The following is a 21,860-nucleotide window of genomic DNA, read 5'->3' as shown; positions in this document are numbered from 1 at the left end:
TCGCGATATGTCACGGGAATATGTGTGAATTTCATCATTTCAGTGTTCTGCCTGGTTCTCGACTCTTTCTTTTGAGAACTTTGTTGCTCAACCGCAGCTATTTTAGACTAACCAATTGTGATTGCCCTCGTGTTATAGGTGCTTGTATTATTCACTCCCCATCCTTTCTCGTTGGGGCCGATCTTTTGGCTGTTTTGCCCTCGATTTTGCCACCTTTTATGGCATTCTCGATCCCCTCTCCCACCATAACTATATCCGCAAAGCTTTTAGTAGTACTCTCAATCATATGGGTAATAAATGGAGCCTTCAGAGTGTTGATGAACAACATGGTAGTCTCCTTCTCCAACAATGGTGGTTGAACTTACATTGCCACTTCTCTCCATCTCTGTGCGTATTGCCTAAAGTTTTCATTAGGCTTTTTCTCTATATTTTGCAACGCAATTCTATCTGGAGTCATGTCGGTCACGTGATTGTACTACTGCATAAAGGCTTGGGCAAGATCCCGCCATGAACTTATTCTGGTCCGGCTTAGTTGATTGTACCACCTGGCTGCTGCTCCTACTAAACTGTCTTGGAAACAATGGATCAACAACTGATCATTGTTTACGTACCCGGTCATTCTTCTACAGAACATCGTGATGTGGGCCTCTGGGTAAGTAGTCCCGTTGTACTTTTCAAACTCCAGCATTTTGAATTTATGAGGAAACACCAAGTCTGGGACCAAACTCAAGTCTTTGGCATCGACTCCATGATGCCCATCAGCACTTTCTAAAGCTTTAAATTTCTCCTCCAGCCATCGACAATGTTCTTCTAACTGTTTTGCAGCTTCGGCTCTCAAATCTTTCTTTTCAACTATATCCAAATCAGGAATGAGAGGATTGGTAGGGTTATCGCCTAAATTGAATCCCGAGCCAGTTGGGAAATTTATAGGGATCCCAGTATCAACTTGACCCTGTTGAGGCCTTATTGTGACAGGTGGCCCTCGAGGATATGCCTCAGGTTGAGTTCGTATGTGAGGTGGAGTGAATCCAGGAGGATGACCCTCATTCTCCTCTCCAGCAATTTCCATGAGAGCCTTTCCCTTATCAGTGGCCCTCAGTAGTTCAGCCATCATGTTTTTCTGAGCTTCCAGTACTTGCTCCCTCATGTCGTTTTGCATTTTTGCCAATTGCTCTTGCAGTTGGTCTTGCATGTCTTTCTGTAGCTGTTCAAATCTTTGGTCCATATTCTTCGACTTAGTGCGTGTACCGTAGGGATGTGTTACTTCCAGATTTTCTTTTTCTTACTCTCTTTCTCCCTAATAATTTTAACTAATTAGGGTCTTTCTATAAACTTGAATGCATATGATGTAATGAAATGCAAATGCATAAATGCAAAAAGAATGTCGATTCTGACTCAGTTTCATTTTAGAAAACGTTATTTAAGGAACAAAAATCTTTTCATAAAACGGATTACAAATACACTTTTGCCCGTAGGCCTAGAGTCTTAACCTTATCTAATAACAATGCTAACTCTCATCCTTTGTCTGACGATGACTCATACATCATACTCAGCGTTCTAGCCTGTGTTGCCAACTCCTGCAAGTGTTCAGCGACCTCTCGAATCTGAACTAGGGCCTCTCCCATGACATGATCTCTATCTCCCACTTGACTCGGAAGATGGTGAAGTTCTCCCTTCCATTGTCCTTCTCTTACCTCGAGCTGCTCAATCTGTAGCTTACAGCCCTATAGTGCTGCTTCTAACTTTCCAATGTTGTGCTTCATTTTCTCAATCTTGTCCAAGCTTGCCTTTAACTCGATCGCAGGGTTACGACTTCGATAATGATGAAAGGATCGTCCAAGCTCTGTCACCTTAACTTTTAGTCCTTGATTTTCCTTTTCTAGGGCCTGATTACGCGACTGCATGTCTTGGAACTTCTTCTCCCAATACTCGGCCTTTGCTTTTTCCGCTTGGATCTTATGTTGCCACTGCTCTGAAGATCTCCCTAATCCAACCCTTTTCAACGCTACTTGGGCTTTCTTGTAATGTGTCTTCAAGTCATCTCGATCTTCCTCTTTTCCTTTTTCACCTTCTCGACTTCCATCTTTTGAACATCGACATCGAGACTCAAACACATTTTTTCCTCTTCGAGCTTCTCCAAATTCTTTCTCTCAAACTCTTGTTTCATAACCTCCAACTCTGATGGAATCAATCGTAAGCTCTTCTCTAATGATCGAGCTATTCCCAAATTCGACCTAAGAACATTATCGTTGACTCTCTTACTAAACCACCCCTTATACTCAAGGATTGACGCCGAGCCTTCAGCCAAGATCTTCATACAGAAAGGCTTCTTCCAAGCCTTAGAAATCTTTCGCATCCTCTTCTTGTAGTGATCTCTTTTGTAAGAGAAATCACTCTGAGCTAAACCCTGTGTAGCTGGTATAAACTGCCTTGCTCGATACTACCTTAGACCTAGCAACGGTGTATATCCAATAGCTCCTCAAATTCCTAGCAAAGGGACCCAATCAAAACTGCCACATCAGTAAAAGACTTCACTAGAAACCAACCAGAGAGCCTTCCACATAACATCCTCTTCTCGAAGATTCTGAAGAATGTCTATCCACCTCTCCTCCTAAATGTCACCTCTCCTAGGTATGTCTACTACTTCCTTTAAAGGAGAATAACTCTCAAAGAAAACTCGGCAAGGAACTTTATCTAACTTCTAGAAGTGACTATGAAACCAAACCAACAGCAACTGTGCACATCTAATGGATCTTCCTTCACCAGCTCTTCTACATGCACTCAAGGATCTTATCGTCTCAGCTAAGATCGCGGGCACTAGTGTGTTTTGTTTTCCAAGTCGATCGAATAAATCCACAACCGCCTCATCTATATGCCCCAACGCCTTTGGGAAAATCACCATGCCATAAATACTCAAAGCCAAGACGTCGACCATTTTCTTCACGTCTGGATGCGTAGATATCAAATCCCTCAAAACAGCCCATGGAATGCACTTACTGTCACCCTTTTACTGCGCACAAGCTAAAGCCCACTGCTCACTCATCCCAGTAATCATTACCAACTTTTTCGCAAAAGTTGGAAGGCTAGCAGGCCTAACATAAGCCTTGTAACCTTGAATCCTCTGGCAACGTAGTAAAGTCGTATACTCCTCTAAGGTGGGTACAAGATCAACATTACCAAATGTAAAGCAACTATAAGCAGGGTTCCAAAATTGTACCATGGCTCGAAACAAGTGCCTATCTACCTTGACGTCTAGTAAATAAGGGAGGTCTCTGTAACTCTGATAGAAGAGCTGCTTAGCCTCGTCATCCCATTGGGCCCAAATATCTCTCAACTCTTGCAACTCATTCTGCGTCGAATTAACATGAGTGAGGTCCCATAACTCTGATGTATACCCCTCGGTGATACTATCTCCTTTCTCTAACTGGGTTTTCTCTGACCAGGTATAGACAGAAGCATTGTCCTCCACTTTATTAAGGTATTCTTTCCTCATTACAAAACTTTCTAATCTAGAAATTGAGCCTTGAATCGACACCTCTAAATGCGAAATGACATGCAATTACAGCAAAAAATAAAAAACAATAAGTCAGTATCAATATATAAAAAAGATAAACAAATATTTATAAGGGTAATTTTCTAAAGGTTATCACTATTATCCCTAGGATAAGCACTTAAAAGTTCACTATATGAGTTTTGGTTCTAAAGCAAAGGTACCTGAACCAGCAGATTCCTCGGTCCTCACCCACTATAGGCTCATATAGACCAAGTTCAGTTCAAGGGGACACTTTTCCCTATGGCCATACGGAGATGAAAATCTCACGAAGTCATCGGTAGAGTATCCCGGAAGCAATCCACTAGCTCATACGAAGGTGACAACCTTACGAAAGCGTAGCTTCTCACTCCCACTTAAGGGTATGACCACAACGGTCGTGCAAATGCAATGTATAGCAATAAAGCAACAAACATATGCATCAAACACATGTAAAAAGATCAAATTTTAAAAGTTCCAAACTTCTGACATTAAGACAAAAATACTCAATTTCTTGGCTTGACTCTTTTAAGTCCCCAGTGGAGTCGCCAAGCTGTCGAAACTAATTTTTTTAAAGGGATTTTGAAAAAAACGGGGATCGACTTTTGAAAAACGAAAACAGGAGTCGCCACCAATTTTTTAATGTGTGATTGGATCACTATTTAAAACGTTTTCGTCTACGAAATTATAAGAAAATAGGTTCGGGAGTCGGTTACGTACGAGGAAGGATTAGCACCCTCGTAACGCCCAAAATTGGTACCAAATTGCATAATTTTGTATTAGTGTCAGAAGTTTGAAAGATTTTAGAAATGAGATTCCTTTAAAACTGTAATGTTTTAAATTTAAAAGAATCAAGATTCTTTCATTTTAAAAGAGTATAAATATCATATCCAGCATGATTGTATACGATATCTTTAATCTTTCATAACTAAAATCATCTTGCGATTTGTGAAACCCGTTTAAAAGGATATTTTAAATATTTAGATAAACGAAAAATCGCAACCCAGCATGTTAGGGCACTAATTCCCGAATTCCTAAATATCAAAACATTGCTTCACTTCTAAAAATTCCTTTTGAAACAGGATGTTTTTATTTTGAAAAATGATGACGTTTTTTACAAGATAACAACATTAAACAAGCCTAGCTTCATAATGCATACTTTATCATTTTATGCAAATATAGTATAGAGAATAATAAATTACACAATACACATTATCACTTTATGCATGGTTCTACATAACTAATATTCATGCACATTTGTTACATGTAAAATATAAAAAAATGGAAAAATATATCAATACATAATAATATTTCATGCAAAATATATTCTTAAAAGGACAATATAAAATAATCAACTAGAGATAAAACAAATGATATGCAAAATTTAACCGACTAAACAACAAAAGAAAACCAAAAAGAACTAAGCAAATTAAAATGTATAAAATAGAAATCAAATAAAAGTAAGCTATTTAAAATAATATAAGAATAATAAAAGAGAACCCTTTTTTTAAATGATATATACATATATAGATTATAATTTTAGATATAATAGCTTAATATATAAAAATGTACTAAATATTGATATTACACTTATTTACAAAAAAATTAAAAATGTATATAATTAATAAGTAATATAATAATGTATATTTTATAATAAAACAAAGGTAATGTAAGGAAATATGGTAAAAATGTATATATAATAAATTTATGAACAAAATACATATATAATGATATAAACTATATAATAGATGAAATATAAAATAATAAGAATGATATATTAAGTAAATTTACATACAAAAATACAATAAAATAATTAATATATATAATATAAAAAAATATAATATAATATAAATGGAATAAATAACATACAATAAAAATATGACATATAATAAAATTTATAAAATGTATATAATATTAATCATAAATAAAATAATATATTAGTATATATATAACTAATGTTTATAAAAAATATATATAGTATTTAAAATAAATTGAATTTATAAAACAAAACTTAAATTTAATTTAATTTTAAAATTTTAGGGTTAATTTATAAATAAATTTAAAATTTTGGGCCAAATTGAAAGACTCGCTAAATTCGTAGGGACTCATTGGGCAATTAGCCCTAATCACAAAACGGCGTCGTTTCAGAATAGGTCTCAAAGGGACTGTTAGGACTAAATTGAAACAGAAGTAAAAGGTTAGGGTCAGATTAAAATAAAAATAAAATGAAATTGAAAAATTAAAAATGCGAAAGAACCTGGAAGGGAAATATCCCTTTTAATAAAACGCGCGGATCCTCCCCGGGTAAACGGGTCAACGCGCGGATCCTTTGCTTCAAAACGACGTCCTTTTTAAGCTTATTGAATTAAACTAAAGCAGCGTCGTTTTACTGATGTTATAAAAGTAAAAAAAAAACTTAAAATCTTCATTTCAAACACTTCATTAAAAAAAAAGAGAGAGAGAGCTCTAAAATTCTCTCAGAGCTCCGGCTAGTGGCCTTCCTAGCTCGTCCTGGAGCACCACCGCCTTTGGCCACACGCACTTCACGCGTCACCGTCTGAGCCACCGTGTCCGGCGGTTAGGGCCCTCAAGGCCCCCATTTTTCGCAGCGGATCCAAAAGGGAATCTCTTTTTTATCTTTATAACGTATTTTGTTATATACTGTATCAAAAAGAAAATAAATAATGAAAAGAAAATTAAAATATCACCTCTGTTCTTCTGTTCTTTCCTTTGATTTTTTTTGTTTTTTGTATATATTAGTAAAACGTAGTTACAGTTTAGAAAAAGAAGGGGTTTTTATAACCCTTTGTTACATTTTAGGAAAAGAAATCATCTGATTTCTTTCCAAATTTGTTTCTTGGTTGCTGTTGGTTCTCTCTTCCTTTTTGCAGGTATCTAGCGAGGAAATCAGTGGGCCAAGATGATTAGGCCCTGATGATGACGGTGCTGGCGCTGATATGCGTTTTATTCGACTTCAACTACGGCCAGATTTGAGACCTGGAATCACGGCGTCGATGAGGGTAGATGGAACGATCGAGGTTGAAGAGGTGTGACTGATGGGGTGCTTACGGCGCGAAGCTTCTAGAAACCCTAGGGTTTCCAGATTCTGTTTAGGCATTGGGCCTTATTTAGGTTGGGTCTTGTTTGGGTTTGGGTGTAACGGGTTAATAGATTTTGGGCCAAAAGTTTAGGCTAATTGGGTTGTAACTAGGTACTGCGTTTTGGGTAGTTTAGCTAGGTTACGGGTTAATGGATTTTGGGCTATAGTATTGGGTTTGTAAACTGGACTGTACAAAAGCTATTTTATTTTTATTTTTTTGTTTTTATTTGTTAATGTATCGGCCCGGGTAAATTTGGGTTGCTACAATCATCATATGATTATTTTGGATATATCTTACTTACATTTTCTCGGTTTCCTGAGCAATTTTATATGTTTTAAATTCATTTTAGTGATTTGACCAATTTTTTTTATTTGTATTGTAAAATATTGTGTATTTTTAGTGTTTTTCCTGCATTTAGTTTCAATAAAATATTCCATATGGAATTTATAGGTAAAACAAGTTTGGGAAGAATATGTAAATATATAGAGCCATGAGATTAAATGCACTAAGCCTAAAGTTGATCCAAGATAATGAGTTAAAGTTCAAATCGAAAGATTAAAAATTTGCAATTTGAACACTTTCTGTCAGGACACTTCTTAGTATTTTAATCATGTCTCGAGCTTCAGGATTCCATTTTGGGTGTACCTTATATCGTTGGAAAGGGGATTTGAAGATCTATTCAAATATTAGAACACCAACACCAAAATGTATCAGGAAGAAATCCAAAAGTAATGATAAAGTTACAAATTTCACATTGATGGATAGTTTTGACGTATTTTCGTGTTTGGGTCATATCTTTTAACACAATTGGAGTTTGGAGATGAAATTTTACAGCATATACACAAGATACAGACCATCAATCAACTCTCTTGGACCTTTCCTATTGAAAGCCATTAACCTGGACCAAAGGAGTCATCTTTGAACATGTGACAAATGCTTCAAAAGATGACAAAGAAGTAGGCCTAGAAATTTAATATTAGCAAGTCTTTTATATTTTCATTTTCCTCTTTACAAATTTCTATAAATAGCCTTTGGTTTCATCATAGGAGACATCTTGAACTTGAGTTCAAGACCATTTTCTTCTTAAGTTTTTATATGCTTCATTATTCATGTAAAATTTCAAGTTTCTTATTTCTAATATGTCTATTTCATCTAAGTTTGATTTGTTTACTTTTGCTATGTTATTTTAAGTTTTCAATGCTGAGGTGAAAGAGTGAAACTTTTGGGAAATATTAAGGTAAATTCCATACTCATCAGTTGAGCTAAAATTTTACAACATATAATCATACTTGTAAAGTAAGATATTTTATTTGTTATAAACAATATATGGCACAATGAATGCTTGGATAAATTAACCTTGATTTGTTGTACACATAAAAATTGGCATAATAAACATTTGAAATATTTTTATAAGTCTTGAAGTGACCAAGTGACTATAATACCATATGGTTGGACTAAACTTAAATAGTTGAACTGTCATATTGCACCATCCTTTGCTTATGGATTCATTTGTTAAACTCTTGGACTTATTGGACAATCATTTTGGACACGCCATTGTTGAACATACCTTTGCTCATAGATTCATATGCTTAATTAGTGGACCTACATTGCTGGATCATCCGATTAGGACCTCCATTTACGTATGGATTCGAATTGAATAATAACATTGAATATTAAAATTTAATCTTAATATGACACCAAGAGTTGATCCTCTAACCTCAGCATATTTTCTTCCAGGTATTTGTTTTTATTTTCTTACATTGACTTTTTATTTTTAGTGTTTCTAGCTACCACTTTCATTATCAATACTTATTCCCAAGTTAAGTGTTAAATTTCTGTTCTAGCATAATACTTGTAATCTTGTAAGTTCTAATCAAATTCTCTGTGGATCAACCTCGGACTCCCGAGATTTTATTACTTGAATATAACCTACACTTGAGTTGTAGACCTAGAAAGTCACTGTCAATGAGATAAACCTCTTGGTAGAATATTAGTAACCAAATAATTTGCAATATCTGCAAACCAAGGGACTCCGGATTCATTTACCATATAAAGACGCTCTTCAAGAAACCAATTATTTATCGCATCTTCATCAAACTTCTTAAGATGTGGATTCTCGAATTGGAAATTAATTCCACACGGGTAAAGGACACGGGCGTGTCCCTAAATGCTTAGGCCGTATGAACCACACGGGCCATCAGCACGACCATGTTGATATGGTCACACGGGCGTGTTGCCCTTTTCACACGGGTGTGTGCCCCTGTGTCACGTGTTATTTTTCAAAGTTCTTAAAATGGCCCGAATCGATCCCGAATGGTTTCAAATGAATGTTTTGAGCTTCGTAAGCCCATATTAAGGAGTTTATGGTAAAGTTGGGAAAAGTTTCAAATTTAACCAATTCTTGTGACTCGAATAACGTTTGAATATATGTGTTCAAATTAGGTAACGCCTCGTATTTCAACCCAACATAGGGTATGGGTGTGGGGCGTTATATTTAGTGGTATCAGAGCATAGTTTAGTCGATTCTAAAACTAACCCAGCGTGAGTACTAGTCTAGCTATACATGTCATATCTATATATTGATAGTGTGATGACTCCTGGCGATTATAAATTATGTTTCTCATATAGTAAATGGATCCTGACGTAGCTACGGTGGACGATGTGGAGAGTAATACGACGGCTCCCGCTAAAGGGACCGCGCAAGTAGATAGTGGGCCCATGATAATGAGTCAAGGCGGAGGGGCTAGAGAGGCTTACCTCCATATGATAGACGTGTGGTACTCAGAGTTTATTCGAGCGAACTCGAATACTCCACCTCCCCTACCTCCCCCAATTCTTCAACCAGTTCATATAGCTCTTCAAGGAGTAGAGATGGCTAGGAGAGACAAACCTCTAGTAGACAGAATTCAAAAATATAGGGCCGAAGAATTTGAGGCAAACATTGATGATGACTCCGAAAGGGCCGAGTTTTGGTTGGAAAATACCATCAGGGTATTCGACGAATTATCGTGCACGCTGGAGGAGTGTATGAAGTGCGTAGTGTCACTCCTACGAAATTTAGCTTACCAATGGTGGAATACTCTTGTGTCAATCATACCGAGAAAGCAGATAACGTGGGAATTCTTTCAGGAAGAGTTCTGAAAGAAGTATATTAGCCAGAGGTTTGTAGATTAGAAAAAGAAAGAGTTTTTAGAGTTGAAGCAAAGCCGTACAACGATGACTGAATACGAGCGTGAGTTTGTGAGACTCAGTAAGTATGTGCGATAGTGCGTATCTACAGAAGCCATTATGTGGAAGAGGTTTGAAGATGGTTTAAACGAAGACATCCATTTATTAGTTGGCATCTTAGAGATAAGGGAAATTATAGTGCTCCTAAAGAGAGCATGTAAGGCCGAGGAATTAGCCAAAGAGAAGAGAAAAGCTGACATCAAATCCTGATACTCAAGGAAAAGACAAATGGGTAAATCACAACAGACCTCATCTAAGAGATTGAGAGAGATTTCTACCCGATCGAATGCTTCGGTGGGGTTCCCGAATAGAAATAAAAACTTGCAGAACATAGCTTCTAGAGCTCAAACCACTTCTATCGCTAGTGTTGGTAGTGCTCGGCCAAATAGGCCAGAATGTTCATAGTGTGGTAGACGCTATTTTGGCGAGTGTTGAAGGAATGAGAGGGGCTGCTTCAAATGTGGATCACTAGACCACTTTATCTGACACTTTTTTGAATTAGATGCAGAGAGAAAAATCAAGATATGAAGGTAAGTAGTGCTCCTTTAACGAGTAGACCACAAAAGAACTCTAGAAGTGGGGTTAGCAGTGATGTCTGAGGGCAGAGCGCCTGCAAGGACTTATGCTATAAGTGCTCATGAAGAGGTAGAGTCTCCCGATATGATCACGAGTACCTTTTCTATCCATGATATATCTGTCGTTGCTTTAATTGACCCGGGGTCTACCCACTATTATATTTGTATGGAATTGATATCCAGTATAAACATGCTAGTAGAGTCTACTAAATTTGTGGTAAAAGTATCCAACCCTTTAGGCAGGCATGTGCTAGTTGAGCAAGTGTGTACAAATTATCCTTTGACAATTAAAGGTCATTGTTTTCCGGCTAACTGGATATTATTGCCGTTTAATGAATTTGATGTAATCCTGGGGATGGATTGGTTAACTTCTCATAGTGTTGTAGTGGACTGTGGGAGAAAAGTTATTGAGTTGAAATGTGAAGACGGAAATGTTCTTCGGATTAGACCAGATGAATTGGATAACTTGTCTATAATAATATCGTCTTTAACTGCTGAGAAGTATTTGAAGAAGGGATATGAAACTTATCTCACTTTTGTGTTGAATACTCAAGTGTCTGAGTCAAAGATTGAATTAGTACCAGTGGTTTGTGAGTTTATAAATGTGTTCCCAGAAGAGTTTCCTGGATTACCACCAACCAGAGAAGTCGAGTTTGGAATTGAGTTAGTCCCTGGTACGGCACCTATCTCGATTGCTCCGTACAGGATGGCTCCTACAGAGTTAAAGGAGTTGAAAGTTACAAGAGTTAACTGACAAGGGTTTTGCAAGATCGATTTTTTCTCCGTGAGGTGCCCCAGTTCTATTTGTGAAGAAAAAGGAGGGGTCGATAAGATTGTGCATAGACTATCGACAACTCAATAAAGTGACTATGAAGAACAAGTATCCCTTGCCAAGGATCGATGATTTGTTCGATTAGTTAAAGGGAGCCACTGTGTTTTCTAAGATCGACTTAAGGTCTGGCTACTACCAGTTAAGGGTTAAAGAGCAAGACGTTCCGAAGATCGCTTTTCGAATGAGGTACGACCATTATGAGTTCCTCCTCATGCCCTTTGGCTTAACGAATGCTCCAGGGATTTTTATAGACCTGATGAATCGTATTTTTTGACCGTCCCTGGATAAATTCGTCGTCATTTTTATCGATGACATATTGATTTATTCATGTGATGAGAGTGAGCACGCAGAGCATTTGAGAACAATTTTACAAACCTTAAGAGATAAGAATTTGTACGCTAAGTTCAGTAAGAGTGAATTTTGGCTTAAGAGGTCAAATTTCTAGGACACATTGTGTCGGGTGACGGGATTAGAGTTGACCTGAGTAAAATCTCGGCTATTATTGAGTGGAAACCGCCAAGGAATGTAACAGAGGCTCGAAGTTTTCTGGGTTTGGCCGGATAATACAGAAGATTTGTGAATAGATTCTCGATGAGAGCAACTCTGATGACAAGGTTATTGCAAAAAGATGTCAAGTTTGAATAGATGGAGAAGTGCCAACAGAGTTTGGAGAAATTAAAGGTTTTGTTGACCGAAGCCCCAATATTAGTGCAACCGAAACTGAGAAAAGAGTTTGTGGTATATAGCGACGCCTCTTTAAATGGATTGGGGTACGTGCTCATGCAAGAAGGTAAAGTCATGGCTTACACTTCGAGACAGCTAAAGCCGCATAAGAGAAACTACCTGACGCAAGATTTAGAGTTGGCCGTCGTCGTGTTGGCATTGAAAATTTAGAGACTCCATTTGTATGGCGAGAAATGCCGAGTGTTCACCGATCATAAAAGTCTTAAGTACTTGATGACTCAGAAAGATTTAAATCTGAGACAATGGAGATGGTTGGAATTATTAAAAGATTATGAGTTGATTATCGACTACCATCCAGGAAAGGCGAATGTGGTTGCCAATGCATTGAGTAAAAAATCATTATATGCGTTGAGAACAATGAATACCCAATTGGCCTTATTAAATGACTGTTCGATTCTAGTAGAATCGAGAGCTAGGCTGGTGTTTCTACAAGCGATCCGTGAAGCTCAGAAAGATGATAAGGATTTAAAGGCCAAGAGAACTCAGTGTGAGTCGAGGGTTGAATCAAACTTTCAGATTGGTACCGATGGGTGTATAATGTTCAAAGATAGAGTTTGTGTACCCAAGGACAATCAGTTTATTTAGAATATTTTTAGGAGAGGCACATAGTGGTTATTTATCTATCCACCCAAGTAGTGTGAAAATGTACAATGACTTGAAGAAAATATATTGGTGGTCGGGAATGAAAAGAGACATTTCGAAGTTCGTTTCCAAATGACTTGTGTGTCAGCAAGTGAAGGCTGAACACCAAGTACCATCGGGTCTACTTCAGCCTATTATAGTCCCCGAGTGGAAGTGGAATTGAATTACCATGGATTTTGTAACGGGTTTGTCGATAACCCCGAAAAAAAAGGATAATGTTTGGGTTGTTATGGATAGGCTAACAAAGTCGGCACATTTTATACCAGTGCGTACCGACTACTCCCTTAAGAAACTAGCTGATTTGTACGTTTCCAAGATTGTGAGGATTTATGGAGTGCCTCTGTCGATTATTTCAGATAGAGACCGGAGGTTTACCTCAAGGTTTTGGAAGAAGTTACAAGAGGCATTGGGAACTAAACTGAATTTTAGTACGGCATTTCACCCGCAACCGATGGTCAGTCAAAAAGCGTGATTCTGATTTTAGAAGACATGTTACGGTGTTGTGTTCTCGAGTTTCAAGGTAGTTGGGAAAGGTATTTACCATTGGTTAAATTCGCCTACAACAATAGTTATTAGTCAAGTGTGAAGATGGCGCCCTATAAGGCTTTGTATGGGCATAAGTGTCGAACACCTTTATATTGGACCGAGCTGAGAGAGAATCAGATTCACGGGGTCGACTTAGTTAGAGAGACTGAAGAAAAGGTTAAAGTGATCTGTGATTGCATAAATGCTGCATCGGATAGACAGAAATCCTACGCGGATTTGAAACGAAAAGAGATCAAATTTCAAGTCGATGATCGAGTGTTTTTGAAGGTATCCCTGTGGAGGAAAGTCCTCAAATTTGGTAGACGGGGCAAGTTGAGTCCTCGTTTCATAAGACCTTATGAGGTTACCGAGAGAGTAGGGCCTGTGGCATATCGATTGGCTTTGCCATCCGAGTTGGAAAAGATTTACGATATGTTTCATGTGTCATGTTACATCGATATAGATCAGACTCTTCGCATGTGATTGCACCATCAGAGGTTGAGATCCGGACATGACTTATGGCGAAGATTTGGTCAGGATTTTAGCTCGGGAAGTCAAATAGTTGATGAATAAGAGTATAGCACTTGTGAAAGTCTTATGGCATAGATATGGAGTCGAGGAAGCCACATGGGAACCTGAGGAAACCATGAGAGACCAATACCCGAATCTATTCACCGGTAAGATTTTCGGGGACGAAAATCTTTAAGGGGGAGAATTGTAATAGCCCGATTTTGGGCTTCATTGGAACAATGGTTTCAACTAACCCGAGGTTGGAGAAATTATTTTTGATATTATTTTATGTGTGATGGCATGTTTATAAAGGTGCATGAAAATTTTGGTGGATTAATTTTAGCGTTTGTGAGCTTAATTGTGAAAAAGGACTAAATCGCATAAAGTGAAAAAGTCCTATTTTGATAGCTAAAGGAGTTAAATTGCCATGAAACTTAAATTAGGGGTCTTTAAAGGGAAAATAGACCCTTAGACTATAGCTTGGCTGGCCATGTGACAAAGAAAGTCTAGGTCAAGGTATTAGGTATGTGATGACATAATGTGCAATAAAATAATACCATAAAAGACTAGTCATCATCTTTTTCCTCCATCCTTTCTTCTTGAGTGAAAATATCAGCCATTAGAGGGGATTTTGAAGCTTGAATTTTTATCCATTTAGTCTCTCCACAAATAAGTGATTTTGATGATTTTTCTTGATGATTTTTGTACTTTTAGAACCCTTGTAACATGGGCTTTCAAATAAGGAGACTATTTTGCAAAATGGTTGAAAGTCTAGGATTTTACCATGAGTGTGTTGATGTTGTTTTCTGAAACTTTATGTGAGAAAATGAATCATAGTGCTGAAATAAACAACTTCTGTGAAGAGATTTCTTATGGAAACCCTAAAAATGACCATTCTGCATAAGTTGTAAAATAAGTGATAAATGTGAGAAATAATGGAGATTTTTGGGTTGCTATAAGTGTAAAAAAGGGTTCGGCTAGGCTTAAAACATGAAGAAATTCGATAAAAATCGATTTTCAAGCATATGGGTAAAATGGTCATTTTATCAAATTATAATTTTTTGGGTGTCTAGATTAATGTGCTGATAAAATGAGTAAACTTTGTTATTATAGATCAAGAAATTCAAAATCCAAACCTAGACCGGGGGAAGGCCAAGCGAGTAGATTGACCAATAAGTCGCCATATTTTGTAAGCCGAGGTAAGTTGTATGTAAATAATACAACTACTTTGTTATTATTTGTGCTGAATTGATATAACATGAAATGCTTGATTTTGGAAATGAGAATGCATGATAATAATTGAGATAGTAGAATTCCTGTTAGAACCATAGGGAATAAATCGAATATTCATGCCATGACGTATGGGTTATTGTGAGCTAGTGTAAGACATGTCTGAGACATGCATCGGCCACATTATGAGAGCCAGTGTAGGACCATGCCTGAGACATGGCATCGGTATTGAGACAAGAGCTAGTGTAAGACATGTCTGGGACATGCATCGGCCTCGTGAAGTAAGCCAGTATAAGACCATGTCGAGACATGGCATCGGCATGTATAGAGGTGTTAGTGTAAGACCATGTCTGGGACATGGCATCGGCATGGATATGTGAGAGCTAGTGTAAGACCATGCCTGGGACATGGCATCGGCATTATACCCTATGTTTGAGGCTTAATGAATATCCGATAATATTCCAAATGGTTCAATGGTGAGAGTTATAATTTAAGTTAAATGAGTAAAGCATAACTATGTTGTGAGTGGTACAGGTACCTATTTGAAATGTAAGAGATATGAGCTCAATATATGCTATGTGGTTTGTATTGGTTAGTGATAAGTAAGTTGTGCTTATGCCTTCTTTTGTTCTATGAGCATGTTGACGAATGGTAGAATTGTTGTTATATTTCTTTGTATGCAACTTACTAAGCTTTATGCTTACTCTCTCTCCTTTCCATTTTCTTATAGTGCCGCCTAATTAGCTCGAGGATCATCAGACGTGGGAAACATCGATCACACTATCAACCGAAGCACTGGGTATAATTGGTTTTACTATTTGAATTATGGCATGTATAGGGCTTAGACTTTTGATGTTTGTTTCATGTTAAATTGGTCAAATGTGTTGGCTTGGGATGAATCCCTTCATTTTGTACTAAGCCTTGGAATAGTGGCGAATGTTCATTATTGATATATGAAATGACGATATGTTCATGAATGAGAAAATGCCTTGTGTGGCTGATTATACCTTGTATTCTTGAATAAATGTTGTTATATATGTTTTAGGGTGGCAAAGGGCTTGGTAGATAGCCCTATATTGTCCACATGGGTAAACACACGGGCATGTGTCAAGGCTGTGTGTGACACACGACCATCCCCATGGGCATGTTGCCCGGCCGTGTGTCCCCTGCACGTAAAATTTGCAAGTCTGTATGCATAGTAGTAAATACACGGGCAGAGACACGGTCATTTGTCTCAGCCGTGTGAAGGACACGGCCTAGCACACAGACATTTACCTTGGCCATGTGGCCCTTGAGAATTGCTGACGTCAGAAATAGAATGTCCAGGTTTCTGCACACAGGCTAGGACACGAGCGTGTCATGTCGTGTGAGAGACACGGGCGTGTGTTAGGCCATGTGAAAACCCCTGTAGGTTTGAATTGGAAATTAATTCTGTAATGACCAATTTTGGCCCGGCCCATGCATACACAAAATAAAAATAAAAAAGAAACCATAAACATAAAACCCAAATAAATTATAACAGTCCAGTAATCAATGTCCTTTTTTACAACCCAAAGACAAACCCAATACTCGAATTGAGCCCAAACGGCCTAGATGCTAAACAAATTTCGCCAAACCCTAGCCCTATCAGCAGATGCGCCGCAACCATTCAGCCTTCAGGCGTCATACAACGCCTCCAGCAACCACGCCAAGCCTCTGTACCCTCCAGCAGTGACGCGCCAACTCCCGTACACATGCCAGCGCACAACCTATACTCGGTACCTGCGAAAGGGAACAAATGAAAGCAGCAAAATACAAAGAAAGAAATGTGTATTTTATTTTTATTTTTTTTAACGTTCGGGTATAAAGCCTATGGACTTCTGGTTGTAAACTCTCCTTCTTTTGACACAGAATACGCAATACAGACATATATTTATGAACACACGCAATACAGACACATTTTTTTGGCATACCAAATACAAAAAAAAGAAGGCAATCAAAAGGTGATTGGAAGCGTCTTGTATTCTTTTTCTTTGGATCGGTTCCAACTTTCTCTTTTTGTTTTGTTTTTTAGCATTACGAAGTAGAACAGAGGGTTTTCCTCGCTGCTAGGCCGTCGGTCCCCTTCGCTTCGTCGAAATCGGAGTTAAAAGCAGAATCTGTGGTTAAAATAGGCCATACTTTGAAGCCCGGAGTGCCGGACACCGCACCTTGCGGTAGGCTGGTGCTTTTTGAGAGAGAAAACAGAGGTGCAGCTAATGAAAAGGGGCTAGGGTTTGGGAGCTTTGGAAATCTAGCATAAAAAGGGGGTTTTTATACCTATGGGGATGACGTCGTTTGAGGCATACTACCGTGACCTCAAAACTGCGTCGCATAAGCCTATTCGCCTGACCTGATTCAGTTTGCTGCCCCGATGACCCGCGTGTTTTAGTGGTGAGGGATTATTTGCAATGTTGGTCCCTCCCCTTTCACGCCATGTGCAAATCAGTTTCTATTCATCTTTCTTTTTCTTTTAATTTTTCCCCACAATTCGCGTTTGTTTGCAAAGGGGTCCGAGCCTGAGCACTGCGTTTTGGGGAGCTGGGTTATTTCCAGCTTAAGTCCCTACGCATCTGTGCGTATGGCCTATTGGTCCCTATTGTCATTTTTGTTTATTTTCAAATTATCCCCTTGTTTTAGTTTAATTTTAATTAAGTTTTTTTGTTTTATAACCCAATTTTATTCTTAATCAGTTGTTCGTATTGTTTTAAATGTCTTTGGTAATTGTTATTGTTTCGTTGTAATTTTGTTTTTTTTTTGTAATGATAATATCACATTTCATATGCTCTGAATTTTTTTTACGCTATCATACATATATTTTTACTTTATATTTGAGTAAATTCTATTTCATATATATATATATATATTGTTAACTTTATGTTATTTTATTCATATGTTTTCTGAAATTTATTATTGTATTTTATTATATAATCCTATATAACACATCTTCTAAATTGTTTTTATATATGTATATGTTATAGATATCTATATTTGATATATACGTTATTAAACTTATGTATTTTATACATATAGTTTTCTTTATATATGTATACATAGGTAGGTTCTTAAAACTATTATATAATTGGTTATAAAATTAATTTAATCATGCATGTATTTCTATCTTTTTACAAATAATTGTTTTTAAAAGTTATTTATACACATATACATATAATTTGTAGATCCATTATGTTTTTAAAGATTACATCGTATTATACGTTTTTATTCTTATTATTATTTTAATATATTTTACACATATTTTCAATCTTTATTATATAAATCCTTATTTTTTTTAAAACCAATATTATTCAACGTTTTGGTACGATTTTCTAGTTTTCCTAGTTTTCCTTTTTTTTACAAATAAATTTTAAAATGCACCAATTCATTAATTCACTTGTAGCACAAATATTTGATTCATTAGGTCGTTTGTGTTTAGACATCATCTTATACTACTTTGACTTTCAAATTCTATTTCGTTTCACATATATTTTGTTGGTTGTTTTACATTGTAGCATATACGTTATTATTGCATGGTATTCATCTTATTGATATGTCGATTATTATTCATACGTGATCGAAATTGGGTTATAATTTTTAGATTAATTATGTTTAATTGCTTATTCTGCTAGTTGATTAATATTCTTATTCATCAAACATTATACCTCATATGTGCATATTACCCTATATCATCGTTTTCCACTTTGTTTTTGAAATGTGGTTTTTTGTAAAATTCAAATTTTTATGATTAATTTCGTCTCATTCCAAATCAAATTAATACGTTTTAAGCTAGTTTTATAATCATTCATTCAAAAATTCTTTAAAACGAAGACGAGATTCGATATTTGGCAATTCGTGAAATAGTGCCCTAATGTGTTGGGTTGCAATTTTGCGTTTGCTCAAAATGATCAAATATCCCTTCAAAATTTCACTCATGCCTTTTAAAAATTCTTTAAAACGAAGGCAAAGTTTGATATTTGGCAATTCGCGAGATCGTGCCCTAACATGTTGGGTTGCAATTTCTCGTTTGCTCAAAATAATCAAATGCCCCTTCGAAATTTCATTCTGGTCTTCTAGAAATCCCCTAAAACGAAGGCAATATTCGGCGTTTGATAATTCGGGAATCGTGCCCTAACGTGCTGGGTTGCAATTTCTCGTTTGCTCAAAACAATCGAATATTCGTTTAGGGTTTCACTCATGTTTATTAAAAACCTTTCAAAACAAAGGATGTTCGATGTTTGACGATTTGAGAATCGTGCCCTATCGTGCTGGGTTACGTTTTTCATTGGTTTTAAACAATCGAAGATCCCTTCGAAATTTCATTCACGTTTTCCAAAAACCCTTTAAAACGAAAGAAGTGTTCGATGTTTGGCAGTTCGGGGAATAGTGCCCTATCGTGCTGGGTTTCAATATCTCGTTTGTCCAAAATAATCGAATATCTCTCTGGAATTTCACTTGTATTTTCCAAAGTGAGGCAATGGTCAATGTTTGGAAATTCGAGGAATCGTGCCCTATTGTGCTGGGTTTCAATTTTTTTTATGGACTAAATAGTTGAGCATCCTTTTGTGATTTTCTAATTATAAATTTTCGGATGTTGAAACAAGAAGATTTTTGGAAACCAACTCAGGAGATTCAAATGTTATTAAAAAAGAACCACATTTCAAAATGTTTTTAAATCTTAGACAAAAGGACAGTATTTAATCGATTTGGTACCAATTTTGGGTGTAGTGAAGGTGCTAACCCTTCCTCATGCGTAACCGACTCCCGAACCTATTTTCTCAAAAGTCCGTAGACCAAAATCCTTGTTTTAGTGAATTAAAATACTTTATTAAAATAACCAAGTTCTTAGGTGATCCGATCACACCAAAACAAAATATCGGTGGCGACTCCATGTTTCATTTCTAAAATGTCGATTTCCCCATCTTTCTTTAATCCTCGAAAAAGGATGGTTTCAACAGCTTGGCGACTCTACTGGGGATGAAAAGAGAGTCTGGCCATAAAATTGATTATTTGTTGTCCTTCTGTCAAAGACCGAAAATTTATTTTAAAAATCATGTATCTTTCGATTACCTTTGATTATTGTTTTGGTGCGGGTCTTGTAGAATAGTACTGCATTTCATTACATGACCGCTATGGTCACACCTTCTAAGTGTGAGTAAGAAACTACACTTTTGTGAGGTTTTCACCTCCGCATGGGCTAGTGGATTGCTTCCGGGGTAAACGTACCTATGATTTCGTGCGATTTTCATCTCCGCATGGTCATTGGGAAATGTATCCCCCCGAACCGAACTCGATCTATATGAGCCTATAATGGGTGAGGATTGAGGAATCTGCTGGTTCGGGTACCTCATCCCTAGAACTAAACCACATATAGTGAACCTGAGGAGCTATCCTTGGGTAGAGCCGCGTCGAGCCTTAGTACTTACCCATATATGCGTTGTGATTATCGTTTATGTGCTTGCATTTTATCGATATTATCTGTTACTAATCTGTGTTTTGTTTTGATTGTCTTTTTTGCATGACATTGCATATTAAAGGAGGTGTTAATCCATATTCAATTACTAAATTAGAAAGTTTGACATAGAGAATGAATTTCTTAGTAAAGTCGAGGATAATGCAGCCGTTCGTGCATGGTCGGAGAGGCTACAATTCGAGAGAGGGGATAGCTTGGCAGAAGGGTATATATCGGAGTTGCAGGATTTCACTAACGTCAATGTAGTACAGAATGAGCTGCAAGAGTTGAAAGATATTTTGGCCAGTTGGGATGAAGGGATCAAGCAGTTGTTCTATCAAAGCTACGGTGATATATCCTACTTGCTAGACATTAGAGTGGACAAGAATCTATTTCGGGTTATAGTTCAGTTTTGGAATTCTGCGTACAAATGTTTCACTTTTGGATAAGTGGATTTAGTACCTACCATGGACGAATACACTACTTTGCTCAGATGTCCAAAAATTCAGGTCCGAAAGACTTATGGCCGGGTTTTTAGTACTCAGACTTTTGTGAAAAAATTGATGAGCATTTCTGGGATGAGCGAGCCTTGGGTCACTAGTCAGATTCAGCAAAAAGGAGATAGTAAGTGCATCCCTTGGGAGAATTTGGGAGATTTGATTTTGACGCATCCAGATGAAAGAAATAGGGTTGATATCTTTGCCTTAAGTATCTACGGATTGGTGATTTTTCCTAAGGCTTTGAGGCACGTGGACGAGGCAGTCATTGACTTATTTAATCAACTTGAGAAGGGAATCACGCCGGTATCGGCGATATTGGTAGAAATGTTTAGATCTTTGAGCTCATGTCGGAAGACAGGTGAAGGACGGTTCATCGGATGTGCACAATTATTGATGGCATGGTTTCACGGGCACTTTTGGAAGGTAGACAAGGTTTCCTATCGGGTTTTTTTCAAGGGTTATTCCCCGTTAAAACAAGAGGTAGCTATACAAAGGAGAGAGGATATCTCGGAGGAGAAGTGGATCGACATTCTTCAAAACCTCAAGGAGGGGGAAATCGAGTGGAGAGCTTATTGGATGGTTCTTGATGAGATCATGTACCGATGTGGTAACTTCGATTGGGTGCCATTGTTAGGAATTTGGGGAGCTACCGGGTATACTCCATTACTTGCGTTGAGGCAATATAAGTCGAGGCAGTTTGTACCCACAACCTATGGACTTGCTCAGAGTGAATTCTCGTTTAAAGGTGCTCACTATAAGAAGAGAGTTTGAAAGTTATCGGATGCTTGGAAGCAAACTTGTTGGATGAAGAGGTTAGCCGTTGGTTCCATGGTAACGCCCGAGTATATCGAGTGGTTTAAGAAGAGGGTTAATGATAATGTTCCTAAGCCAAGCTTGGAGGATGCTCGACCTATCGGGGAACAATTACAGGTCGCCCCGTCAGAATTGGAGATTATAAGGCAAGATTTCGAGAAGAAGAG

At 37.3% G+C, this 21,860-nt stretch overlaps 1 protein-coding gene across 1 annotated transcript; it reads right to left on the bottom strand.

Annotated features, from left to right (window-relative positions):
• Positions 1-475: 475 nt before the first annotated feature.
• LOC107929644 (uncharacterized) lies at positions 476-1,225 on the bottom strand. The gene has a single exon (XM_016861137.1). It carries the CDS (start codon positions 1,223-1,225, stop codon positions 476-478), a length of 750 nt encoding a protein of 249 aa, XP_016716626.1.
• Between the last annotated feature and the right edge of the window lie 20,635 nt (positions 1,226-21,860).

Source organism: Gossypium hirsutum, chromosome A08 (genome assembly GCF_007990345.1).
Source record: "Gossypium hirsutum isolate 1008001.06 chromosome A08, Gossypium_hirsutum_v2.1, whole genome shotgun sequence".
In the NCBI taxonomy this organism is placed as follows: domain Eukaryota; kingdom Viridiplantae; phylum Streptophyta; class Magnoliopsida; order Malvales; family Malvaceae; genus Gossypium; species Gossypium hirsutum.
Note: the sequence above shows the minus strand (reverse complement) of the source record. Positions and strands in the feature narration are given on the sequence as shown.